This window comes from Chrysemys picta, chromosome 3 (assembly GCF_011386835.1).
Source record: "Chrysemys picta bellii isolate R12L10 chromosome 3, ASM1138683v2, whole genome shotgun sequence".
Classification (NCBI taxonomy): Eukaryota; Metazoa; Chordata; order Testudines; family Emydidae; genus Chrysemys; species Chrysemys picta.
In genome coordinates, this window is record NC_088793.1 from 157,330,749 (window position 1) to 157,352,094 (window position 21,346).

The following is a 21,346-nucleotide window of genomic DNA, read 5'->3' on the forward strand; positions in this document are numbered from 1 at the left end:
TCCCACAAGCAACCTTTCATTATAGAAAAATATTGTTTTTAAAATTGGTATAGGAAGAAACACCCCTTAAAATCATGTTAGTTTGTATGTCTAGTAAAAGTATAAAGCCACAGGACTCACATCACACGCCTGCCATTGTTCAGGTGAGCTATTTTAGAGGGACACTTTTGCACAACCAAGTGGGTGAATTTAGATTATTTTGCAAATAGCTTCCTCATGGCTGATCTCACCCAAGGAGCACAGATTTCCTGATTCTCAGAAGGATGGCTCATTGATTTTATCAGAAGAAAATTAAAAACGTTGACAGCAATAAAACGTTTTAATAGTTATCAGCTGATAGTTCTTTCCCCCCATATAACTTCCATTTCTTCACCTGTCAGCAAGAGGAGGGAGAACTCCAGCCAACTTCCTGGTTTTGCTTTTTAACAGCAGTATTTTCTTAATGTAAAGAGACTGGTTAAAGTATATTCAGTAAATACAACTGAGCTTTAAGAGTCTTTTCAATTATAGGCTGAATTTCTTTGCAGTTGATGCCCACTTTGCATATACAGACAGCAACCAGACCAATTGATAGCTGCTGCTCACACCAGTCAAACAATACAATGGCTGTATGCTAATGTGCAAATTGGGGGGGGGGGAACGACACCGCACTGGTTAAAATATAATTTCTTGAGTTAATTTTAACACATTACAAGTATATTGAGCAGCAGTACTATTCTGTCTCCCATCTGAAGGAGTGACTGGAGCTGCACTCTACTAAACCACTTTAGTGTTTCATGGTAATCCATTCCTAGTCACCATAGAAAAGGACACACAATCAAGGTCAGCATCTTAAAACTTAGCAGGGCTATATCATCCACATCCCTTCCATGAGTAAAGCGTACACACATCTAGCAGCTCTCAGCCCAGACCAGTGGGCTCAAACTTTTCCTGTCACGCCCCACCCCTCCATTACTGCACTCTTAGCTCAGCAGAGGAGTTTGTGCTGAAGGCAGAGCTGGGGGCAGAACTGGGGATGGGGAAGGAGCTGGGGCTAGAGGCAGAGCTGACCTGGGGGCAGAGAGGGAATGAGGACAGAGTTGGGGATGGGGCTGCAGCTGAAGACAGGGCAGGGCTGGGTGGCATTCCCTTCCCACACCCCATGAGGACTGCCCCAGGTCCTGCTGCATGCCACCCCAAACGTTCCTCCATGCCCTCCCGGGTGGGGGGGAAGGAGGGGAAGGAGGCACACCCCACAGTTTTGGCTAGGCTGAAGCAGTGCCTTAATACCGTTTTCCTTCCCTGACACCAAAAGCAGGGGAGCTACAGCAGTGGGTTAAAGCTAGCAGCAGCAGAAGCTTAGTCCTCTCTCCCTGGGCAATTTCTGTACTTAAATTAACACCAGAATGTTTGTCCTCCCAGCCCTCCTGCACTGTGGAAGTTGCCTTTAAGGCAAATTCCCAATCCAGCAAGGAAGTCATTGTCATCACAGCTCTTAGAGACATTACTCTGAGAAGGATCTAGAACAGTGGCTCTTAAGCTTTATTGGTTCGCATGCCATCCTATTAAAAAAAATTGTTCTTAAGTGAATGGACGGAACATGAAGCTCATATGCTAGTTTAAGAACTCCCTGGTCTACAGCCTGATTCTCTCCCCACTTAAAAAAAAACAAAAACAAAAACAAAAACCTGTTAAATCCATGTAGATCTCATTCCAAGATCTGACCAAAAAAAAATGGAGACTTCACATTTCCTGTCCATTCCCATGAGAATAGCCACCTAGATTTATTTATTTAGCATTTGCATATTCACTGAGCTAGGAGATGAAGTAGCCTATTGAGTGCAAGTTTTAAAAAAAAAGTAAGTGACACCTGTCTTATAGTAAGATCATTTTATTTTTAAAAAATCAGATCAATTCAGGAGCTCTTCTGCTGCTTCTCATGGTAAATATTGAAAGGGCAAGGTGGGAGGGGGACATTATAGAAACAACTGAATGTAAAGCAATACTCTGGTGTAGATTATATTCACAAATCTATTGCTTTCTTTACAATGGGGGCAGAAAGCTAAAGGCCCAAAATTCCACAGGAATAACTTACAGGGGAAGGGTACTTAATATACAAATTACAAGCTCTTAATAAAAGATTTGGGGGGAAATATGCTCCTAACAAATCATACCAGGATTCACTGCACACCACTTCTTTAGGGGTGTAACAGTTGTAACTAGCACTTGGGAAAGATGCAACAATCTAAGAACAGTCTAACATTACATGCTTCAATACTGACTGCAAGAAAAACATGGCAAGTTTAGGTCTGGTTATCAGCCTTCCTTCCATTCTGAATTCCCTTGCTTTGGTCGATTTAAAGCTTTTGTTTTAATTTATTAGCTTTAAATAAAAGTTTTAAATTCTTTGAGAAAACGTTTTGCAGTCTATAGTCAGTTGGTGCCTTATCGTTCCGTTCTCCCCAACCCAATTAAAAGAAAAAAAAAGTACTAATATCTCATACCAACACATTTAGACTTATTTTTCTGATGTGTGGGGGGAGAAATTAAGTCCCTCCACTCCTTTACCTACGAATACTTGAGTTCAAGTTATAGGAAAAATAGCCAACATCATTGCCAGCTACAGAAAATTGGATAAATTTAACTAGTTTAGGTGTTATCAACTGATGTATATAAATTGGAAATCCAAATATAGGAGGGCCCTACTACCAAATTCACAGTCCATTTTGGTCAATTTCATGGTCATCGGATTTTTAAAATTATTAATTCATTATTTCAGCTATATAAATCTGAAATTTCACTGTTGTAATTGTAGGGGTCCCTCCTGACCTAAAAAGAAGTTGGGCGGGGGGGTCACAAGGTTTTTCTAAGGGTGGTTGCAGTACTGCTACCCTTACTTCTGTGCTGCTGCTAGTGACAGAGCTGCCACTCTCCAGCTGCTAGCCAGGAGCCTAGCTCTGAAGGCAGAGCCACCACCAACAGCAGCACAGAAGTAAGGATGGCATAGTATGGTATTGCCACCCTTACTTCTTTGCTGCTGCCTGCAGAACTGGGCCCTCAAGTCAGCAGCCGTTGCTCTCCAGCCACCCAGCTCTGAAGGTAGCAACGCAGAAATAAGAGTGGCATGGTATGGTACTGCCACCCTTACTTCTGCACTGCTACTGGCAGGGCACAGCCTTCAGAGCTGGGCACCCGGCCAACAGCCGCTGCTCTCTGGCCAGCCAGCTCTGAAGTCAGCGCAGAAGTAAGGGTGGCAATACCATGACACTTTTAAAATAACCTTGTGACCCCCCTGCAACTCCCTTTTGGATCATGACCAGCATTTCTCAAATTGGGGGTCTCCCCCATGAAATCTGTATAGTATAGGGTAAAAGCACAGAAAAGACCGTATTTCATAGACCGTATTTCATGGACCGTAGTGCGTTTTTCATGGCCGAGAATTTGGTAGGGCCCTAACTATATGACATTGTAGGCAGTTAATGTCTGAATATAGGCTGTTTGTGTTAAAGTGAGTTTACCAGACGTATGTGCAGAGAGGGCAGGCTTGAAATCTCAATTTACTTAATCTTTGCTGCTCACCTTTAACAGTTCTATTGGGTTGGTTCTTGCAAGACAGTCAATCAAATATTCATCGATATTTGGTTCACAGATTTGGACAGGTTTAGCATCAAACGATCTGCTCTAACTACACTGTATGGCATTACTTTTCCTTGACAAGCTACTCCATTAAGAGAGACTTCACTCTGAACAATGCTGGCAGATAGTATTCATTACTACTAGAGCTGGGCAAGTTATGAACATGATTTATTGAGTAAGTTTTGGCTCTCTCTCTTCAGGAACTGCCAAAACAGATCATGAATCTATTGTTTCAAGGTATCTGCAGAGGATGAAACTCACCCTTGCATAAAACCTCTGTGCCATGAAGTCCTTTTTTGAGGGACTCAGGGGCACACAGGTTTTGTAGGGACTCTGCACGGGGAGAATTTCACTCAGATTATTACCTGTAAATGAGTTACAGAGCAGAAATTAGTTAGATATTAGAGCTGTTGACTAAAAAAGAGTAATGTGGTATGTTCTTCCTCAGCTGGATGATAAGAAACCTTAAAGTCAAGTTTCCAATGAAGTTAACCACTATTATGAATTCAAAATTAACAAATTAATCAAGTTTTACAGACAGAAGTTTGGAACATCCATTTAAAATGAACACAGAGGCACAATCAAGGAGAGTTTATAAAAATAAAACTGATATTCTAATACGAGCCTTTGCAGTACCTACTCAGCTTGATTCACTACTTGCATGAGAGCTCAAAACTAAAAGACGACTTATCATGCAGGTACTATATTATTATTTTGAACAGGGAGTAGGAATTACAAGCAATGGTGCATATGCTGAGTTCTCAACCAGGGCAAAGAACTTTGTTTAAAAAAGGCACTCATCAAAACAAAGCAAACATTACCTAGTTCAGAATGAGATGGGCGGTGTGCACAGAGGAAGAGATGAATAAAAAAAAAAAAATTACATTTTGCCTTGGTTTGCCCTGGGTTCTTTTGATTATGTTCTGCATGGACTGAAGGTTTACTTCCAGACTCTGCATGAATGAACAGTTTTTACTTGAAGTAAAAAAAAAGTCAAATTACCAACAATTTTTTTTTAAATATATAATGAAGTGTAGAACTCTTACCCGGTGACTTTCTTTGTGGTTCCATACTGCTTCCACATCCTAGTCTCTTTACCTATTTAATACACTTATCAAAAAGTGTTGCTTAACCCTGAAGTGATTAGAGGCTCAAAACTCACTTTCCTCCAACAATGAAGTAACTTTATCTTCTTTTAAAAAAGCAGCTACTTCACAGTTAGTGTGAGGACACACTCTTATGGAACTAAGCTAATGTTAAAACAATGCTGGAAATGTTACTTTTCAGTATTAAAACTGGAGCAGGAAGAGGAATCGGTAGAAAAGTTGTCCAAAAACCTATACACTGAACACTTGTATCTAGGACGATCCAAGTAGAAGGTTTAAAAAACAAGAATAAAGGCAGGTGTCATTTAATGTATTTTAATAGCAAACTTACAGGAACAGCACAGAAGACAGACAACATTAAAAACATGTACTTGCATGTAGGACAACTCAGTTAGAAAAGTATAGCGAATGGATGGAATCTACTGTATGATAAAAATGCTACAAACACCATTTAATTGCCATCGATAAGAAATTTACTTGTTTTAAAAAAATCCAAATGCTGGCATTGTCCAGAAAAATTTGACAGGTTTATTTATAATTGATATAAAGTTGAATTGTTGAAACTTGTTCACTGAAACATTTTTGACTGCATTAATGCTTTATGTCTCCGCATTTATATTAAAAATCCACACACAAATGAAAATGGAAAAAAACTTGCCAATACCCGATTCTGTCCCCTATGTTTCCATTTGCAACCATATACTTAGGTACCTTTTAACCCCATGGAAAAAAAATATCTAACGTTCATTACTACCAATAACAGGAAGAAGAGATTTGTATTGAGAAGGACAAACCCACCATAGTGGAGTTTAAGCACGCTCTCCACGTATGCGGCGTGCTAGCTGGATATCTTTTGGCATGATTGTGACACGTTTGGCATGGATAGCACAGAGGTTGGTATCTTCAAACAGGCCAACCAGGTAGGCTTCACTTGCCTCCTATTATAGAAGAAACAAAGAGTTAGAGACTTTTTACACACGTAGCACCTAAAAGAATATAGGAGTCCATGACAGAATCTCAAGTAATCATAATAATTACAAGTCTATGAACGTATCTATTAAAGATACCAACAGTTTAGTATTTTCAATAGTGTGACAGTCTCTCTCACTGCTTTCCTACAAACAGCCAACCTGTATTACTTTTACTTCCACAGATAAAGATTTTCTGTATCTTCGGTCAAATAAAGTTTGGTATACCACTGCTATTTAGCGGTTATTCTCTGGAAGATGATTACAGAAATACTTTGACCAAAACGTAAGATATTGGGAAAATATAGCTACAACAGTACTCCTACAATTAAATAAAGAAATATTTAATCATTTTAAAATACTTTGACGAGGAACTTGAAGCCCATTATCATGATTAAGAGTGACACTAAACTCAGTAGAACAGCTTACACTGTTTGAAGTGAGCAAGAGTCTGAATTCTAACATCAAGTAACGTTCAAGTTAGCTTCTAAAATACACAATACAGAAACAGGTACGAAGCCCATACAGATGTTCTGCAGCTTCTATGCCTGTAAAGCAAATTTGGAAGACTGCTTAAATTTTTACACAGTATATAGATTGATGCTGAACTTTCTTTTGACCTGTACTTGTGAATGGAATAATAGGACAACTGTAGCATTAAAAGGTGTGTCTCGATGAGCCAAAGGTGTATCTAGGCTCCCACATGTTCTTTAACTTGACCTGCTAATTCATGTGAAAACTAGTAACTACCTTTCTACACTAGGATTTTTCCTGGAATTCGTTATTTTGAGTTCAGCACACAGCTTTTCCTACTGACAACAAGACCGAACATACATTAGAAGCCTAGCGTAGACCAGATACTCTGCCATTAACATATAGTGAAGTGGTCAAGTTAAAGCCTGTGGGGGAAGGGAGTGCAGTCTACAACATAGACTCAATACAAATCAGCCTGCATCTTAACAGGGCTTTTCAATCATGTTCAGGTAACTAGGATGAGCCAACAGGATTGGAAAAATAAAGACATGTACCCTTTTTGCCTGGCAAGATTTACCACTAGGCTGAGCACTAGAGTAAACCAAAGGTTTCTATCCTGAAACAAAAGGGATAAGTGGGATGTATCCAGATTAGACTTTGAAATGTTTTAGCATTTGAGTTAATCTGCAATCAGTTAATTCCAGGTAAAAAAAAAAAACTAGTGTAGACAAACCCAAAAATCTTGAGAATCTCCCACTCGATTTTAAAACACCATTTAAGGATTTAAAAGCCTCATGCCACAATCCCTCACTTACACACATGCTTAACTTTAAGCATGTGAGCCCCACTGAAATCAGCTGTTGAAGTTAAGCATGTATGGGTCACTAACCACAGACGTTTGCTTTAGAAATAATAAAGAAAAATCATTTAGAGACAAGCCACCCACTTGAAATATTTGGTCCTTCTAATTACCTGAACACAGAACTTTAATAGAACTTTATCAAGACAAGTAGGCACTACTATTTTTCACAATGAGAAGAGAAGAAAGGATGCTATAATGCAGGGGTGGCCAAACTTACTGACCCCCCGAGTCGCATACAACAATCTTCAGAAGCTCAAGATTTGGGGTGTGCCTGTCAGGGCTTGAGGTTTCAGCCCTGTGGGGAGGGCCTCAGGGCTACAGCCCTGCACGAGGACCCCGCCCAGGCTCAGGGCTTCATCCCCACTCCTGCTGAAGTCCCAAGCCTCGGCAGGCATGCTCCGTGGGGCTGAAACCCCAAGACTCCCCTCTCCATTGGGCAGAAGCCAGAGGCAACACATGGGGGGAGCATGTGGGGTCACATGCCCTGCCCCCCAGATCCCCCCCAATTTTTGCCAGGGTTTGCTGGCCCCACTCGGTCACATGGTGCCGCCAGCCCCCCTCCCTGCACAGCAGCTGCTGGAGCGCCTCTCCTTATGCTGCTGCCTCTCCACACAACAGAGCTAACACCTGGGAGCTGCAGAGAAGGGCTGCTGGGGGAGGGAGTGGGGGGGAGAGGCATGCCTCAAGCTGTTGGGGGGCACAATTTAAATGTTTGTGCACCCCCCCCCACTCTCAACAGGCACCAATTGTCTCTGGCAGAAGCCCCTAGCCTCACTATGCTGCCGCAGGGCAGAAGCCCTGAGCTCCCCTCCCACCCCCAGTCTGGTAGATAGAGAATGGGGGGGGGGGGGAGACGCGGAGGGGAACACACTAACTGTAAAAGAACCGCATGCGGCTGGCAAGCCACAGTTGGCCACCCCTGCTATAATATAATATAATATAGCTTTATCCAGTTATATTATTAAGTTACAGTTGTATTAAAATTTAATACTGAAAATTGCCAAATCATTTTTATATGCAGCAATAACAAAAATTTAACTATTCAGGATTTAAGTTGCAAGAGCAGGATCAATAAAAAGCCACCAATTCCCCAATATACTTTGTGTTACATAACTGAAATGCTGGCAAATCTGCAATTATTAATCCTGGTCATACTAACTGTATTTTAGGCAAGAACTGGTTACCTAAATGTGTGCTCAGTGAAGTTTGTTTTTGAGTGTCCTGAAATCTTAAATTAAAAACACACAGATTATCTACTCTCAAAGTGCTTGGCTTTCAAAGATGTTAAATTATTACAAAATTTAAGTGAGAGGGAAGGAATACAAGATTTATCTCAGTTTAATATGAGAAAAGTATTATTTCTGCATTTAATACGTTAGGAGATTTTTTATGAGAGCTATTTCCAATTTTAATAATATATTTATGGCATTTTTATAAAATTGTTTTATTGACTAGATTTTATCAAATTATAAATGATTCAACAACAAAAAGTTAATTACTTTGGGCAAATTGAATGCTGTAGCATCAATTCACCTAGAATTGAATCGGTAGATGCCTACTTCTGAAGTTCACCAATCAAGTGAAATTTTGACTAACCATAGAAACAGCCTAGCCAATTACATGACTTTATGGAACTGACCTATCACATCCTCTCTCCCATAGTAACAAAGGCAACAGCATGGCCCTATCAGCTACTGCTCTAAAGAAAATATTCTTTTAAGTCATGTCCATGTTTTACCAGCATAAGGATACTTCTATAAAAGTTACTGCAGATTAATTTGTGTACATATTTACAGCAATATCCCAGCAGTTCCACTCTAGCCATGATGAATTATTTCCTTGATAAACCTTTTTTCAGGTATTCAGGGTACTCTAAGAGTTAATCTGCTTAAATTATTTTTTTTTAAATATTAGAGCTTTCAGTTAGGGATGCTTCTTTAGTTCTTTGTGATGTTTTTAGATATTCGCATGAGGAAACACCAGGTAACTTATTTTGTTAGACAGTACTCAAACTATTAGGAATCCACACTAGCAGACAGGGACATCATTTAACCACCTTCTGAATATGAATACAGATGCATACAAACCTAAGCAGAATAACGGCCTTGAGTTTCACAAGCTCGTCTATAGATATCCACGCACAAAAATAATTCATTTAAATTAGGCCTAAAAATAAAATCACGGTCTTCCTTTAAGTTTTACCTGCAAAGCACCAATAGCAGCGCTCTGGAAGCGCAGATCTGTTTTGAAGTCCTGAGCAATTTCACGCACCAGACGCTGGAAGGGAAGTTTGCGGATCAGAAGTTCAGTAGACTTCTGATAACGTCTGATTTCACGGAGAGCCACAGTACCCGGCCTTTTAATTAATAAAAAAATAATTAACATTTACAAATAATTTATATTGTTTTAGAATATCAAATAACCCATGTTCTTCTAATCTGAACTAGGAACGTTTTGTATATGCTCTGTTTTTACTAGAAGCATCTCAGTATTTACAACACAAAAACACCTTGACTTACAGAGAGGGCCTGATCTCATCATTCATTTGTATATTAGCTTCAACAGGCATTCCACCTATGGATAAGCGACAAGAGTAGGCCCTCCTAAGCCTTGTCTTCAGCATGAAAAAAGGTGTACAACACATTAGCTAATGTACACTAATCAACATGTGTTAAACTAAGTGCAGACAACGCAAGTTGTAGTGTTAACATGAGTTTTCTGGTCAAGTTAAGCCAGACTCTCCCCAAGGATTTACCTCAACCAGCTAATTCAGGGGTGGGCAAACTTTTTGGACCGAGGGCCACATCTGGGTGGGGAAATTGTATGCAGGGCCGGGGCAGGGGGTTGGGGTGCAGTGTGCAGGAAGAGGCTTAGGGCAAGGAATTGGGGCAGAGGAGAGGTGCAGGGTGTATGAGGGGGCACAGGGAAGGGGGTTGGGTGTAGGAGGGGTGAAGAGTGCAGGAGGGGGCTCAGGGCAGGGGCGCAGGAGGGGTGCGGACTGAGGGAAGGGGTTACGGACAAGGAGTTGGGGTGCAGGAGGGGTTCGGGGTATACAAGGGGGCTCAGGGCAGGGAGTTGGGGTGCAAGGTCCAGGCAGGGGGCTTGGAGCAGGGTGCAGGCAGGGTTCAGGCTCCGGCCTGGCTTACCTAAAGTGGCTCCGGGGTGGCAGTGGAGCCTGCCCTGTCCCCGGCCCCGCGTCGCTCCAGGAAGCGCTGCAGCCCCTGCAGGTGGGGGGGAGGGGGGGCGGCGCAGAGGGCTCCGCGTGCTCTGCCCTTGCCGCACCTCCAGGCACCTCCCATTGGCCGCGGTTCCCCATTCCCGGCCAATGGGAGCTGCAGGGGATGGTGCCTGGAGACAGGGGCAAAGCACGGAGCATTCTGCCCCCTGCCAGGGGGCTGCAGGGAAGTGGTGCTGGCCGCTTCTGAGAGCTGCACGGGGCCCACGGTGCCACAGGGGGCAATCCTGCGGGCCGGATCCAAAGCCCTGAGGGGCCGGACCCGGTCCGCAGGCCGTAGTTTGCCCACCCCTGAGCTAATTCATGTCAAAAACAGGTCACTCCCTCCCTACTCTGTAGCTATGACCATAAAAATGGCATTGAAAAAACAAACATATCCTTGGTTATATTTTATACTAAGAACTTAAAATCTATTCTCATGAAATTTCCTTACATTAGTGTTTTAACTAAAAATTCATGTTAATACCATCGTTCTGCAAAAACACAGTTCATTTCTGGCATGATTATTGTGCATATTTCATTTATTATGAAAATTTTGCATTTTTTGCCTTAAGTTACTTACTAATTTGTAGTATTAATTTCCATCTCCCTCTTCTCATCAGTATTCTCTACTACTACTTATGGACCATGAATGCAGACTAAAACATTCTTAAAATATGCATTTGCAATGTTTCAAGATTACATTCACTTTCCCAAATGCCTTTCTGTTCCTCTTCTCAAAAGGAAACACACACACACGCTTTAACAACAATGACCATCCCTCAAGATGAACAATCGTATGTTAAAACTCTTGATTGCGCAAGGATCCTTCCGGATGAAAGAGTTTATTACAACATAATTGTCAGCAAGAGATTTACCTGTAATTCTAGCCTATTTCCTCCTCTATTTAAGTATTCATTTTAGGTTAACTGAACATAAAATTATTTGCAGAGGTTCTGCTTATATGTAGACATGTTCTGCCCTCTAATGGTAGAATATCTTAACTACACTGTCAGTTCATTAAATAGCGAAATAGCTGTGAAGACAGTATTGTACCAGTTTAAGTAAATGAAGATCAGTTCTGTGCATTAAAGTTTGTTCCAGTCTAATTCTGTTCTAATTAATTTCTGTATTGTAAGCCAAATCACCAAAGTGCATATGTTTGGATGACATTTATTTGTTTAAGCTTAAACGAGGTCTTAATTGCATAAATAATTTAAAATGCATAATCTATTAAATAAAATAAGCCTATTATTACTACACATAAATTTAAGCCACTGTGCAAATGTTCAACATAAAACATATTATGGATTATTTAAAAATTGTTCATAATCAAGTGGTGAAATAATGAAAGCATTGTAAAAATCACCCTGATCAAGAATTAAAATGAAAACCACCAAAGTTCCCCCAATGCAAAAAGTTCTGCTCCGATAAACGTTTCCGTTTGGTTAAGGGGATGTTGCATCACAAGCTTTGTCCCTGGTAATTTCTGTACCTGTAGCGATGAGGTTTCTTGACCCCTCCAGTAGAGGGCGCACTCTTGCGAGCTGCTTTCGTAGCGAGTTGCTTCCTAGGTGCCTTACCACCAGTGGATTTACGGGCAGTTTGCTTGGTACGAGCCATGTTCCTGAAAACTTCTCTTCCTTACACCTATCGGTAAAAAATTACCATGCGATCACACACTGCAACAACCTAACCACTAGCTCAGATGTTCCGGAAATGCAGATTTACCTTTTACACCTTAAAAATATTGTCTAACAAGAATCAAAAGACGTACAACATTGAACAATTAAAACGATCCCGATTATACCTCTGTACCATGCAAACACCACACTTCTCACAACAGAAACTGCGACCCTAGGTAACTGCTTGCCACATAAAGGAATCCTTCCCTTTCAACCGCTGAATTAGGAGAAAACACACTAGCCAAAAAGGACCATCGGCCTAATTTATCTAATTGCAAAAGAAATTAAGTGTCTGAAGACCTCAGATTATTATTAAAATGCAGTTTCACCCAAGAGTTAAACATGAACGATGCAGCAGCAAAACCTAAATAGGTCGATTCAAACAACAGATAAGAGATTATTACTGCCCCCTGTAGCTCTCCCCCCGTCAGCTGAAAAGTGCTACAAATATTACCTGAAAAACATTGGGGGGCTTGCATCCAATTTTAGTCTGCATTGAGCAAATATACCTCTTTCAAAACAGTAGAAAGGGGGAAAGTAGACAAGCAGCCCCTCAAAGCTTTCTGCAAAGCAACCTGCCCATTGCAATCGCTCGGCTATGCCCGCAAATTAAAAAGCAAATACACGCAAATCGGTATTTATGTTTCAAACAAAAAGAGTCTGACTTAAGTTCAAGAAAGCAACAAACTTTTTGGGGGGGTTGTTTTTGGTGCTGCCTCTCTGTCTCTTTCTGTGCAATTGCTTTTCCAAGGCTGCCTCGCTCCCAAGCGCCTCTCACTGGCAAACTCATCTCCCAGACCCGAACAAAATGGAAACAATCACGAAATGCAGCCCTAGTCCTTTTGCAAAGAGGGAAAAAATAAAATTGCAAAAAATAATGCAAAAAATACAAGGAACTCCAAACCATGTGGGTGCAGATCAAGTGGGAATGGGGGAAAAGTTTGCAATCAAAATGCAAAAAAATGCACTGGGTTGCGGTTGTTTCTTTTGCAATTTTCTTTCCTTTTTTATTGTTTTTTATGCAATAGGAAAAAAATATGGTCGGTGACCAGAGAAAAGAGACAAGATGGTGAAGCTGAGCAACAACTGTGGGGAGCAGGGGAAGGAAGGCAGGAGAGTTACCCTGGGCTGGCAAGTGGCTCCTCTTTGCAGCTGCTTCCCAGCCCTGATCCGGGGAGATGTTGGGCTCAGGAGGTAGCTAAGGGGCTGGGGAGGGTGTTGGGGGGGGTTTGGAGTGGGGGTAAGGGGGGCACAGGGGGGCAATGATCGAGCGAAGAGGGGCTGGGGGTGCTGGGGAAGGGAGCAGCTCAGGCTCCTTGGCTGAGCAGGGGAAGGTGGCGAGAAGGGGGACTCCGGATGCTGCCGCTTCCCAGCAGCGATTTCTGGCCCCCAAAAGTTTGTGCGGCGGGTTGGGGGGCGGCCATAGGGGCCCCCGCCGGGTTGCGGGGCGCGGGGAGTCTTGGGGGGAGAGCTAGGGACTTACCCCCGTCCGCTTGGGCTGAGAGCGGCTGCCGAGCAGGGAGGGAGGAAGCGAGGAGGAGCTACAGCTACTGCTGCTGGCGGCGGCGGCTGAGAGCACAATTGAAAGATGGCTGACTCGCGAGGGCCGTCCCCGCCGCCTGGCCCCGCCCCATCCCGCCCCGGACACGCCCCATCGCCCGCCAAGCGGCCAATGGTGCACAATGGAGGGAAGGCTTGGCCACGCCCACTCCCCTTCCTCCCTCCCTCATCTCTGCCCCCGCTCAACCTCTGAGCCGGGCTCTGTGTGTACAAACACAAAAGACACGCCGCGCGCGCGAGAGGGATTCCCTCCCCTCCTCCCTTTTCCCGCGAGCAGAGGGGGAGGCGAGCGGCCAGGAGGGAGCGCGAGGCCACTCCGGGGACTCTGCCGCGGCTAACGACCGCGGGCGTGAGCCCAACAGCCAGCGCGAAATCAGACCAACGGCAACCGGCCCCCAGTCCCAGTCCGCCCCTCCCCTACCCCAACTGTATCCAGCCCCGCACCTCGCAACCAGACCCGACCGCTGCCCTGTCTCCACCCCGCCACATGTCCCTTCCCCCTCCGAGATGGCTAGGGTCAGGCAACCCCACCCTGTTGTGCGGGGTAAGCTCCTGATCCCATCCATGTCAAGGGGCCCCTAATTGCTGAACAAATAAAAATATTAGTCGTGCTCCTGGCTCACCTGTGGGGCACTGCCCGGATGGGTCCCACAGGCTCCTCTTGCTGGGACACTGCAATGTACAACAGTGCAAACAAACACTGCACGCTTGGCACCAATGTAATTCATACATGTCAAAGGTGCTTTAGGGAGCCAGACGCAGTCCCTGCCCCCAAAGAACATAAGCAAAATGTCTGAGGGACTGACAGGCTGGAACAGTGAATGTTGGGAGGTTAAAAAATGAAATTAGACATGGCTGAAAAAACTCAGATCTAGAGCTGGTTCTTGACACCTCCAAAGTTTGAGGATGCTCAGATCTGAAGAGCTGTATCAGTCCTAGGTCTGGAAAAGTATTTTAGGGAAACTGCAGGTATCTAGTTCAAACACATAAAAACAAAACCCTGTAGTGCAACCAGGTGAGACTTTTAGAACCACCTTAAAATTAATCTACAATAAAATAATTCTCTTCCCCCTCCCTGCAAAATCAGACTTTAGGGTGCATGAGATTGGGAAGGGATCACTGCTGAGAAGCTCAGCTTGGAAAATATTCGTGGGAGAAATGGGTTATAAGGAGGGATTTGAAAAGAGTGGGAACGAGAGAAGGTACTTGGAGGATCAGTAGTAGGAGGTTATTCCAAGGTGAAAGTGCAGTTATGGTCAGAAAAGTGACTATGTAAAAATGCCGCCCGCTCATCCAACTGATCTGATCCCTGTGTTCATTCAGAGTTATATTTGTTGCCTTATTATTTAATGAGAACATGCATTTTCCTTTATATTTTTGTTAAACCTGAGAAGCTCAAATATCTATGGGAGAGTGAACTGAATTCTATTCTGACTTACCCATCATGAACAGATTGCTAATTTGCAGCTGCAGGGTCAACTTCTGTAGTCAGTTAGACCTGTGCAACCCAATTGTCTTGAGTTGTACAGGTATATAACTAAGCTGAACCTTTACCACAGGTGATGATGCAAGAGCCAGAAAAAATAGTTTGACTCTCTGATCTTAAGATGAGTTTGTGAAGCTAGCAGTTAGAAAAAAATATCATTTTACTTGTAAACTTTGGAAAAATCAATAGAGAAAACAAACCTGTTATCCTCTGATACTACTTTTACAATCATTTTTTAAAGTAGAACTGCACTTTAAGAGTTAGCAAGAAAGAAGGCCCAGAGTAAATCATTATAATAGTATAGAATAGGATATTAAAATTGGATATTATAAAATACAACATAACATAATAAAGGCCAGGCACTCAAAATTTACATTATTACTGATACAGTGCAAACAGACTTCAATGACTAGTTGGAAGAGTTAACGGCCATTAGCACAGACAATTATTAAATGCGAGAAAGTGCCCAGCCTAAAGGCCATTATTGTTGGTATTAACTGTAAAAATATTAAAATGTAAAAATAAAGTAACTATGCTTTCATGTATTGAAATGTTGCATTGGATATGGGATTCCATTTACAATATAGGTCTTTTCTTAGCAGTTAGGATCTGACTCTGCAGTCTTGATTAGCACGAGTAGTCCTATTGATTTCAGTGGGAATCTTCATGTAAATAAGGACTGGAGGATTGAGCCATTAGCTTACAGTCTAGTGAGCAGGGGGCAGCTGCATTCCATTCTCAACATACCATTAGGTTTAATATAATTTGTATTAATAACATTAAACTATGCTTAACTCAAGTTCAACATTGCTTTGAATGATGCCCTATTCCAGCGTTTTTCAAACTTCGGGTCGCGACCCAGTACTGGGTTGCAGCATGTCAGGCACTGGGTTGCTCTGGTCAGCACTGCCAACCAGGATGTTAAAAGTCCCATCAGCGGTGCTGCCCAGCGAAGGCAGGCTAGAGCCTACCTGTTTCGACACTGCGCTGCACCCTGGAAGTGGCCAGCAGCAGGTCTGGCTTCTAGGGAAGCCTGCCTCTGCACCCCGGCTGCGCCGCTGACCGGGAGCCGCTGGACGTAAGTCCGCACCCCAACTCTGTGCCCCAACCCCCTGACACAGCCCTGAGCCCCCCGAAACCTGGAGCCCCTCCTGCACCCCAAACCCCTCATCCCCAGCCCCACCCCAGAGCCTGCACCCCGAGCCCAGAGCCCTGACCCCTTCCCACACCTCAACCACCTGCCCCAGCTCTGAGCCCCTCCACACCCCAAACCCCTCATCCCCAGACAGTGGGCATCAACCATTTTCTTCAACTGGGTCCCCGGAAAAAAAGTTTGAAAACAACTGCCCTATTCTGCTGTCCCAGCCAGGAGCACTGCCTTTGGTGGAAATTCCCTTGAATTCCATGATGTCATAGGGGGTGGGACAAAGCATGAATATTCTGGCTCAGTCTGTCTCCTGCTCTTTACCTAGTCACTTCTTCTGGTTCCCAAGAGGCAAAACACAGTTCCTTTCCCTTCTCACAGGTCCAAACCAAACCATTCAGGAGATAGTGAATGAAAGAAACCCCTATAAGCAACCCATGAGCAAGGAATAAGAGGAAATCACATGTGCATCTACCCATCAGGTCTTACAGCTGTGCTGTTGTCCTGCTGTTGAACTGAAACCTTACAACAATAATATCTTTAGGACCAAGCTGTACCCTCAGTTAACCATGCACATTGAAGCCAAAATTAATCACGTATTTGAGGGGAGAATCTAGTCCCAAAATCTTTCAACTTTCTTTAAATTTAAATTCTTTACATTGTCTTCATCTCAATTCCTCTTTTCTTACTGATGTTTCTAATATCCTTAAAGGCAACTTGCAAAAGAAAGAAAAATGGATTTATTTATGAATATATAAAAAATATTTGAAACAATATTCAATTTTTTTTTCTTGTTTGTACCTTAAAAGTACCAGAGAATATCAAGTTTTACCTTCACAATGTTTTCCTGGAGGATGGCGTGCTGGAACAATTTTTATAGTGGGGGTGCCGACAGCCATTGAACCAAACTATAAACCCTGTATACAATGGAAAACACTTCAAGCCAGGGGATGATGCAGCACCCCCCACACCCTTAGTTGCAGCACCTATGAGAGAGGACACTTTTGAGAACCAGAGAACAGTTAATAGAGCTGAGGGTACTACTGAGAGATCTGGTCTCTTAAGTGTTTTTCAGACATTGAGTTAAAAGGTTAACACAGAAGCAAACTAACAAATGTTGGATGCCTCACAATCAGGTTTCAGACCAGGCACAGCACAGCAGGTGTTCTAGTAGCACTAAAAGACCCGGCCTCAAGTAAAGCCGGGGGATGGACGGTCTTCCCTCTACCAAAACCCAAGAAACTAGGCAGAGTCTACAGCTGAACACATTTTGTATTTAGGTCACAGAAAGACCTTTTTTGAGCTACCTTGTGTGAGCAAAGAGACACCTTGAAGCAGCATTAACTAATCCCTACTTTTTACAGAATTTCCTGTGGAGGAGAAAGTGATGGCTACACAGAGAAGAGAACATCCCATATAACCACATCCCCTCCACACCAGCACCAGGTTTTTATAACATCTTTGCTGCCCGCCACACAGCACATTGCAGAGGGACCACAGAGTTCATGAGGTGTGGGATCATCCACTGTTTGGCATATGTATTGCAATAGTTGTTTTTAAATCTTTATATATATATCAGCTATGAAAGTCTTGTATACCAATATCCACTGTATGGGGGGGGCGAACACTTAAAATGTAACAATACAAAAGAATCAATATTCCTAATACACATTACAAAAGTCCCAAACATAATACTGAGGAACTTTTAAATAGTTGTGCTTGATTTTACACTATGTTTCCATTTCCTCTGATTGTCCTTATAATCCACATGTTTATGCTGCTTTTTATTATATGTTAAATTGTTTCAGTGAATGGATAACTGACATGAATAAATACCACTACTATATTTTTAATACAGCTGTATTAAATGAGGCCTGCCCTCATCATGGAAGCTGCAGCCTCTTGCTGAAGAGTTCAATTGACTCTCTAAACTTGTGCATTTTGTTTTTGTTTCCTCTGCATAGCATTATACTACTAAAAACACATTTTTGACATATTATAAGAACATTAGAATGGCCATACTGGGTCAGACCAAAGGTCCATCCAGCCCAATATCCTGTCTGCCGACAGTGGCCAATGCCAGGTGCCCCAGAGGGAGTGAACCTAACAGGTAATGATCAAGTGCTCTCTCTCCTGCCATCCATCACCACCCTCTGACAAACAGAGGCTAGAGACACCATTCCTTACCCATCCTGGCTAATAGCTATTAATGGACTTAACCTCCATGAATTTATCCAGTTCTCTTTTAAACGCTGTTATAGTCCTAGCCTTCACAACCTCCTCAGGCAAGGAGTTCCACAGGTTGACTATGCGCTGTGTGAATAAGAACTTCCTTTTATTTGTTTTAAACCTGCTGCCCATTAATTTCATTTGGTGGCCGCTAGTTCTTTTATTATGGGAAAAAGTAAATAACTTTTCCTTATTCACTTTCTCCACACCACTCATGATTTTATATACCTCTATCATATCCCCCCCTTAGTCTCCTCTTTTCCAAGCTAGATGTTGTAATGATGCTCTGTAATATGGTAACATCCTGTTAAACAGAAAGATCTGATGATTATATTCTTGGATAATGTTTCTCTAAACAAAAGCTAATATTGTTTTGTTTCTGATATTTACATGGCAAGGATTTATAAACTTGTTAAAACTTTCAAAATACATAGTTTAAAAAAACCCACACACTTTTATTAAACAGTGCACTGTGACCTCCTAAGGTACAAAAGAGTTAAATGAATCAGACACAAAATAAAGGAATGTATACCAGGGCTCTAATCAACCTCAAAAAAGATTTAGTATGGCTTATGGGTAAGACAGATGCTTACAGGGTTAATTTACAACAGGACCAAAGACTGAAAATTCTATGATATCTCAGAAAGTGATTTTTAGGGGAAATGTGGTCTAATCTTTAGAGAAGGGAGCTGGGAGTCAAGGCTCTATCTCAACACTTCCACTTATTCTGTTTGACGTGGGGCATACCATTTAACCTCTGCCTTAGTTTACCCATCGTAATGTATCTGTGATAATACGTATGTGAGAGGTATTGTGTGGCTTGATTGATATTTATAAAATGCTTTTAGGTTCTTGGACGAAAGTTGCTGTACTAATGCAAATTTGTATTCATTATAAGGAAAACTGGTGGATAAAGAGAAACAGATTTGAAACTAAGCCCAACAAGCAAAAGTTATTTTGCACAGATAAAGATATTTTGAGGGAGAGTAAAAGGTCTTCTGCATACAGAGCAGTGGTTCTCAAAGCAGGGCCAGCATTAGACTCACTGGGGCCCCAGGCAGAAAGCCAAAGCCCTGCCACATGGGATTGAAGTTCGGGCTTAAGCCGAAGTCTGAGCAATGTAGTTTTGCAGAGGCTCCTGTGGCATGAGGCCCCAGGCAATTGCCCTGCTTGTTACCCCCTAACGCCGGCCCTGGCTTTTATATGCAGAAAACCCTATATTGTGACACAGGTGGGCCATGGCGTTTTTATAGCATGTTGGGGGAACCTCAGAAAGAAAAAGGTTGAGAACCCCTAATATAGAGGATGGTAGCATAAACATGTGAGGAAACATAGCTTCCTAAAGTTACAGTATCAAAATATAATTAACCTCATTCTAGCTGTCCAGGTCCTTCATACATGACCAAGTTATAACTTTTTTGGTCTTTTTTTAATGCTCATGCTTTCCTGTGCAAGAAACTGATTATCCCATGAGCCTCATCCCAAAGGAGGCTACTGACAAATCTTTTATTTCCTAGTACTTTACTTCTGTGTTGATAGACTGAGTTTAAGCTGCTGAGGAGAAACAACCAGGATAAAGTCTAATTAGTTCTCAAATGAGATTCCTACAACTCCAATGATTTATTTTGATCTCCTATTTAGCAGAACCTCAGTGAGTTGGGTTGCCCCAGGACTCTGGCAAACAAGCCCCTGTAGGTTTGCATTACAAAAAACACAGGCTTACTATTTTCCATCCATTTAGTCTCACATTGGCCTGATTTCATAGTGCCATTTTCTTATAAAATACGCTCACTTCTGCACTGATGCGGTATCCAACCCAGGCTGAAGTTGCCTTGAAAGGCTCTGACTTTCTCGGAGGCACCGTATTTTGGAGAACTAAAAGAGATGTATTATTTAATTAATATTTTTTCTCAGTGGAATAGACTCAGGAGATATGCATCTCAGTTTCAGGAGTGCCCAGGGGGGCAGCAGTCATACAGCGGTACTCAAGCATACTGCAGTGCAAGGCAAACAACACAATGCAGGATACCCCAGCAAACAGCAGTCCTCAGTATCAGGTGTGATCCTCAATATCATTAGTTTATTTGAAAAACCAAGGCTCTTTTGACCCAGTACTTTCAAAATATGTATGTTCACCTCATTGTGAAAGTACAGGAGTAAGGTCCTCTTGAAACAGCATTAAAGCATTATGGGTCTAATTTTGAACATCTGCTGAGATACGTTCTCAGTAATGGTATCATTATTTTGTGATCTGATCCTAATACAATTTTGAGATACTCTGTATGCCGCTCTGTAGCTCGGGGGAACACCCAGCACCCCCATATTCATCCTTGTAAAATAATTGTGTGGTATCCAATGCAAAGTTTGTCATGTTGGGTGTCTTTCGAAGGCTCATGATGCACTGAGCATTGTTGTTATAGTGATGTTATAGTAATTGTTGTTACAGTAATGTTATAGGTTATAATTTCATGTATATAGTTATGAGGCTGAAAATGTATCCTCATGGCTTAAAATAAGCCCAGGCAAAAACTCTCCAAGAGCAGAGAGGCAGTTCACACCTCATCAGGGCATGTATGGGACAAACCCAACCCAGCCTCACAGGAACAAAGGACACTGGCCTACGCAGCAACAAAAGGATCTGTTGGACTCTCCAGGGAGTCACCCCCCTTCCTTTGGTCAGTTTGGGATTGCAATGAGGTAATGCTCATCTGACTCTGAAAGGGGGGCAGGCAAAGCCAAGAGGGAAGAAAGAACATGATAAAAGGGAGAGACGTTTGCCATACTCTTCTTCTCTCTTCCACCTACATCTACAGACACTACACCAAGTGACTGAAGTGCTGATTAAAGGGGAGAGTCTGGCTGAAAGGCAACCAGCCAGTCTGTGGTGAGAAGCATCTAAATTTGTAAGGGCATTGAAAGTGTTACGCTCCTCTTAGAATGTGTTTTGCTTTTATTTCATTTGACCAAATCTGACTTCTTGTGCTTTGACTTATAATCACTTAA

The 21,346-nt window shown here is 42.5% G+C and overlaps 1 protein-coding gene across 3 annotated transcripts; it reads right to left on the reverse strand.

The window, feature by feature from the left end:
* Positions 1 to 5,022: 5,022 nt before the first annotated feature.
* LOC101934764 (histone H3.3A) lies at positions 5,023 to 13,551 on the reverse strand. 3 transcript variants are annotated; one of them, XM_042848554.2, is made up of 5 exons: positions 13,408 to 13,544; positions 12,613 to 12,763; positions 11,735 to 11,889; positions 9,228 to 9,381; positions 5,023 to 5,659 (listed from the first exon to the last, which is right to left on the reverse strand). In XM_042848554.2, exons 3-5 carry the CDS (start codon positions 11,860 to 11,862, stop codon positions 5,531 to 5,533), a joined length of 411 nt encoding a protein of 136 aa, XP_042704488.1. In that variant the 5' UTR covers positions 11,863 to 11,889; positions 12,613 to 12,763; positions 13,408 to 13,544; the 3' UTR covers positions 5,023 to 5,530. The 3 variants fall into 3 exon arrangements, with proteins under 3 accessions (XP_042704488.1, XP_005289629.1, XP_065445444.1); XM_005289572.4 differs by lacking the exon at positions 12,613 to 12,763 and having other exon boundaries at positions 13,408 to 13,551; XM_065589372.1 differs by lacking the exon at positions 12,613 to 12,763 and having other exon boundaries at positions 13,047 to 13,488.
* Between the last annotated feature and the right edge of the window lie 7,795 nt (positions 13,552 to 21,346).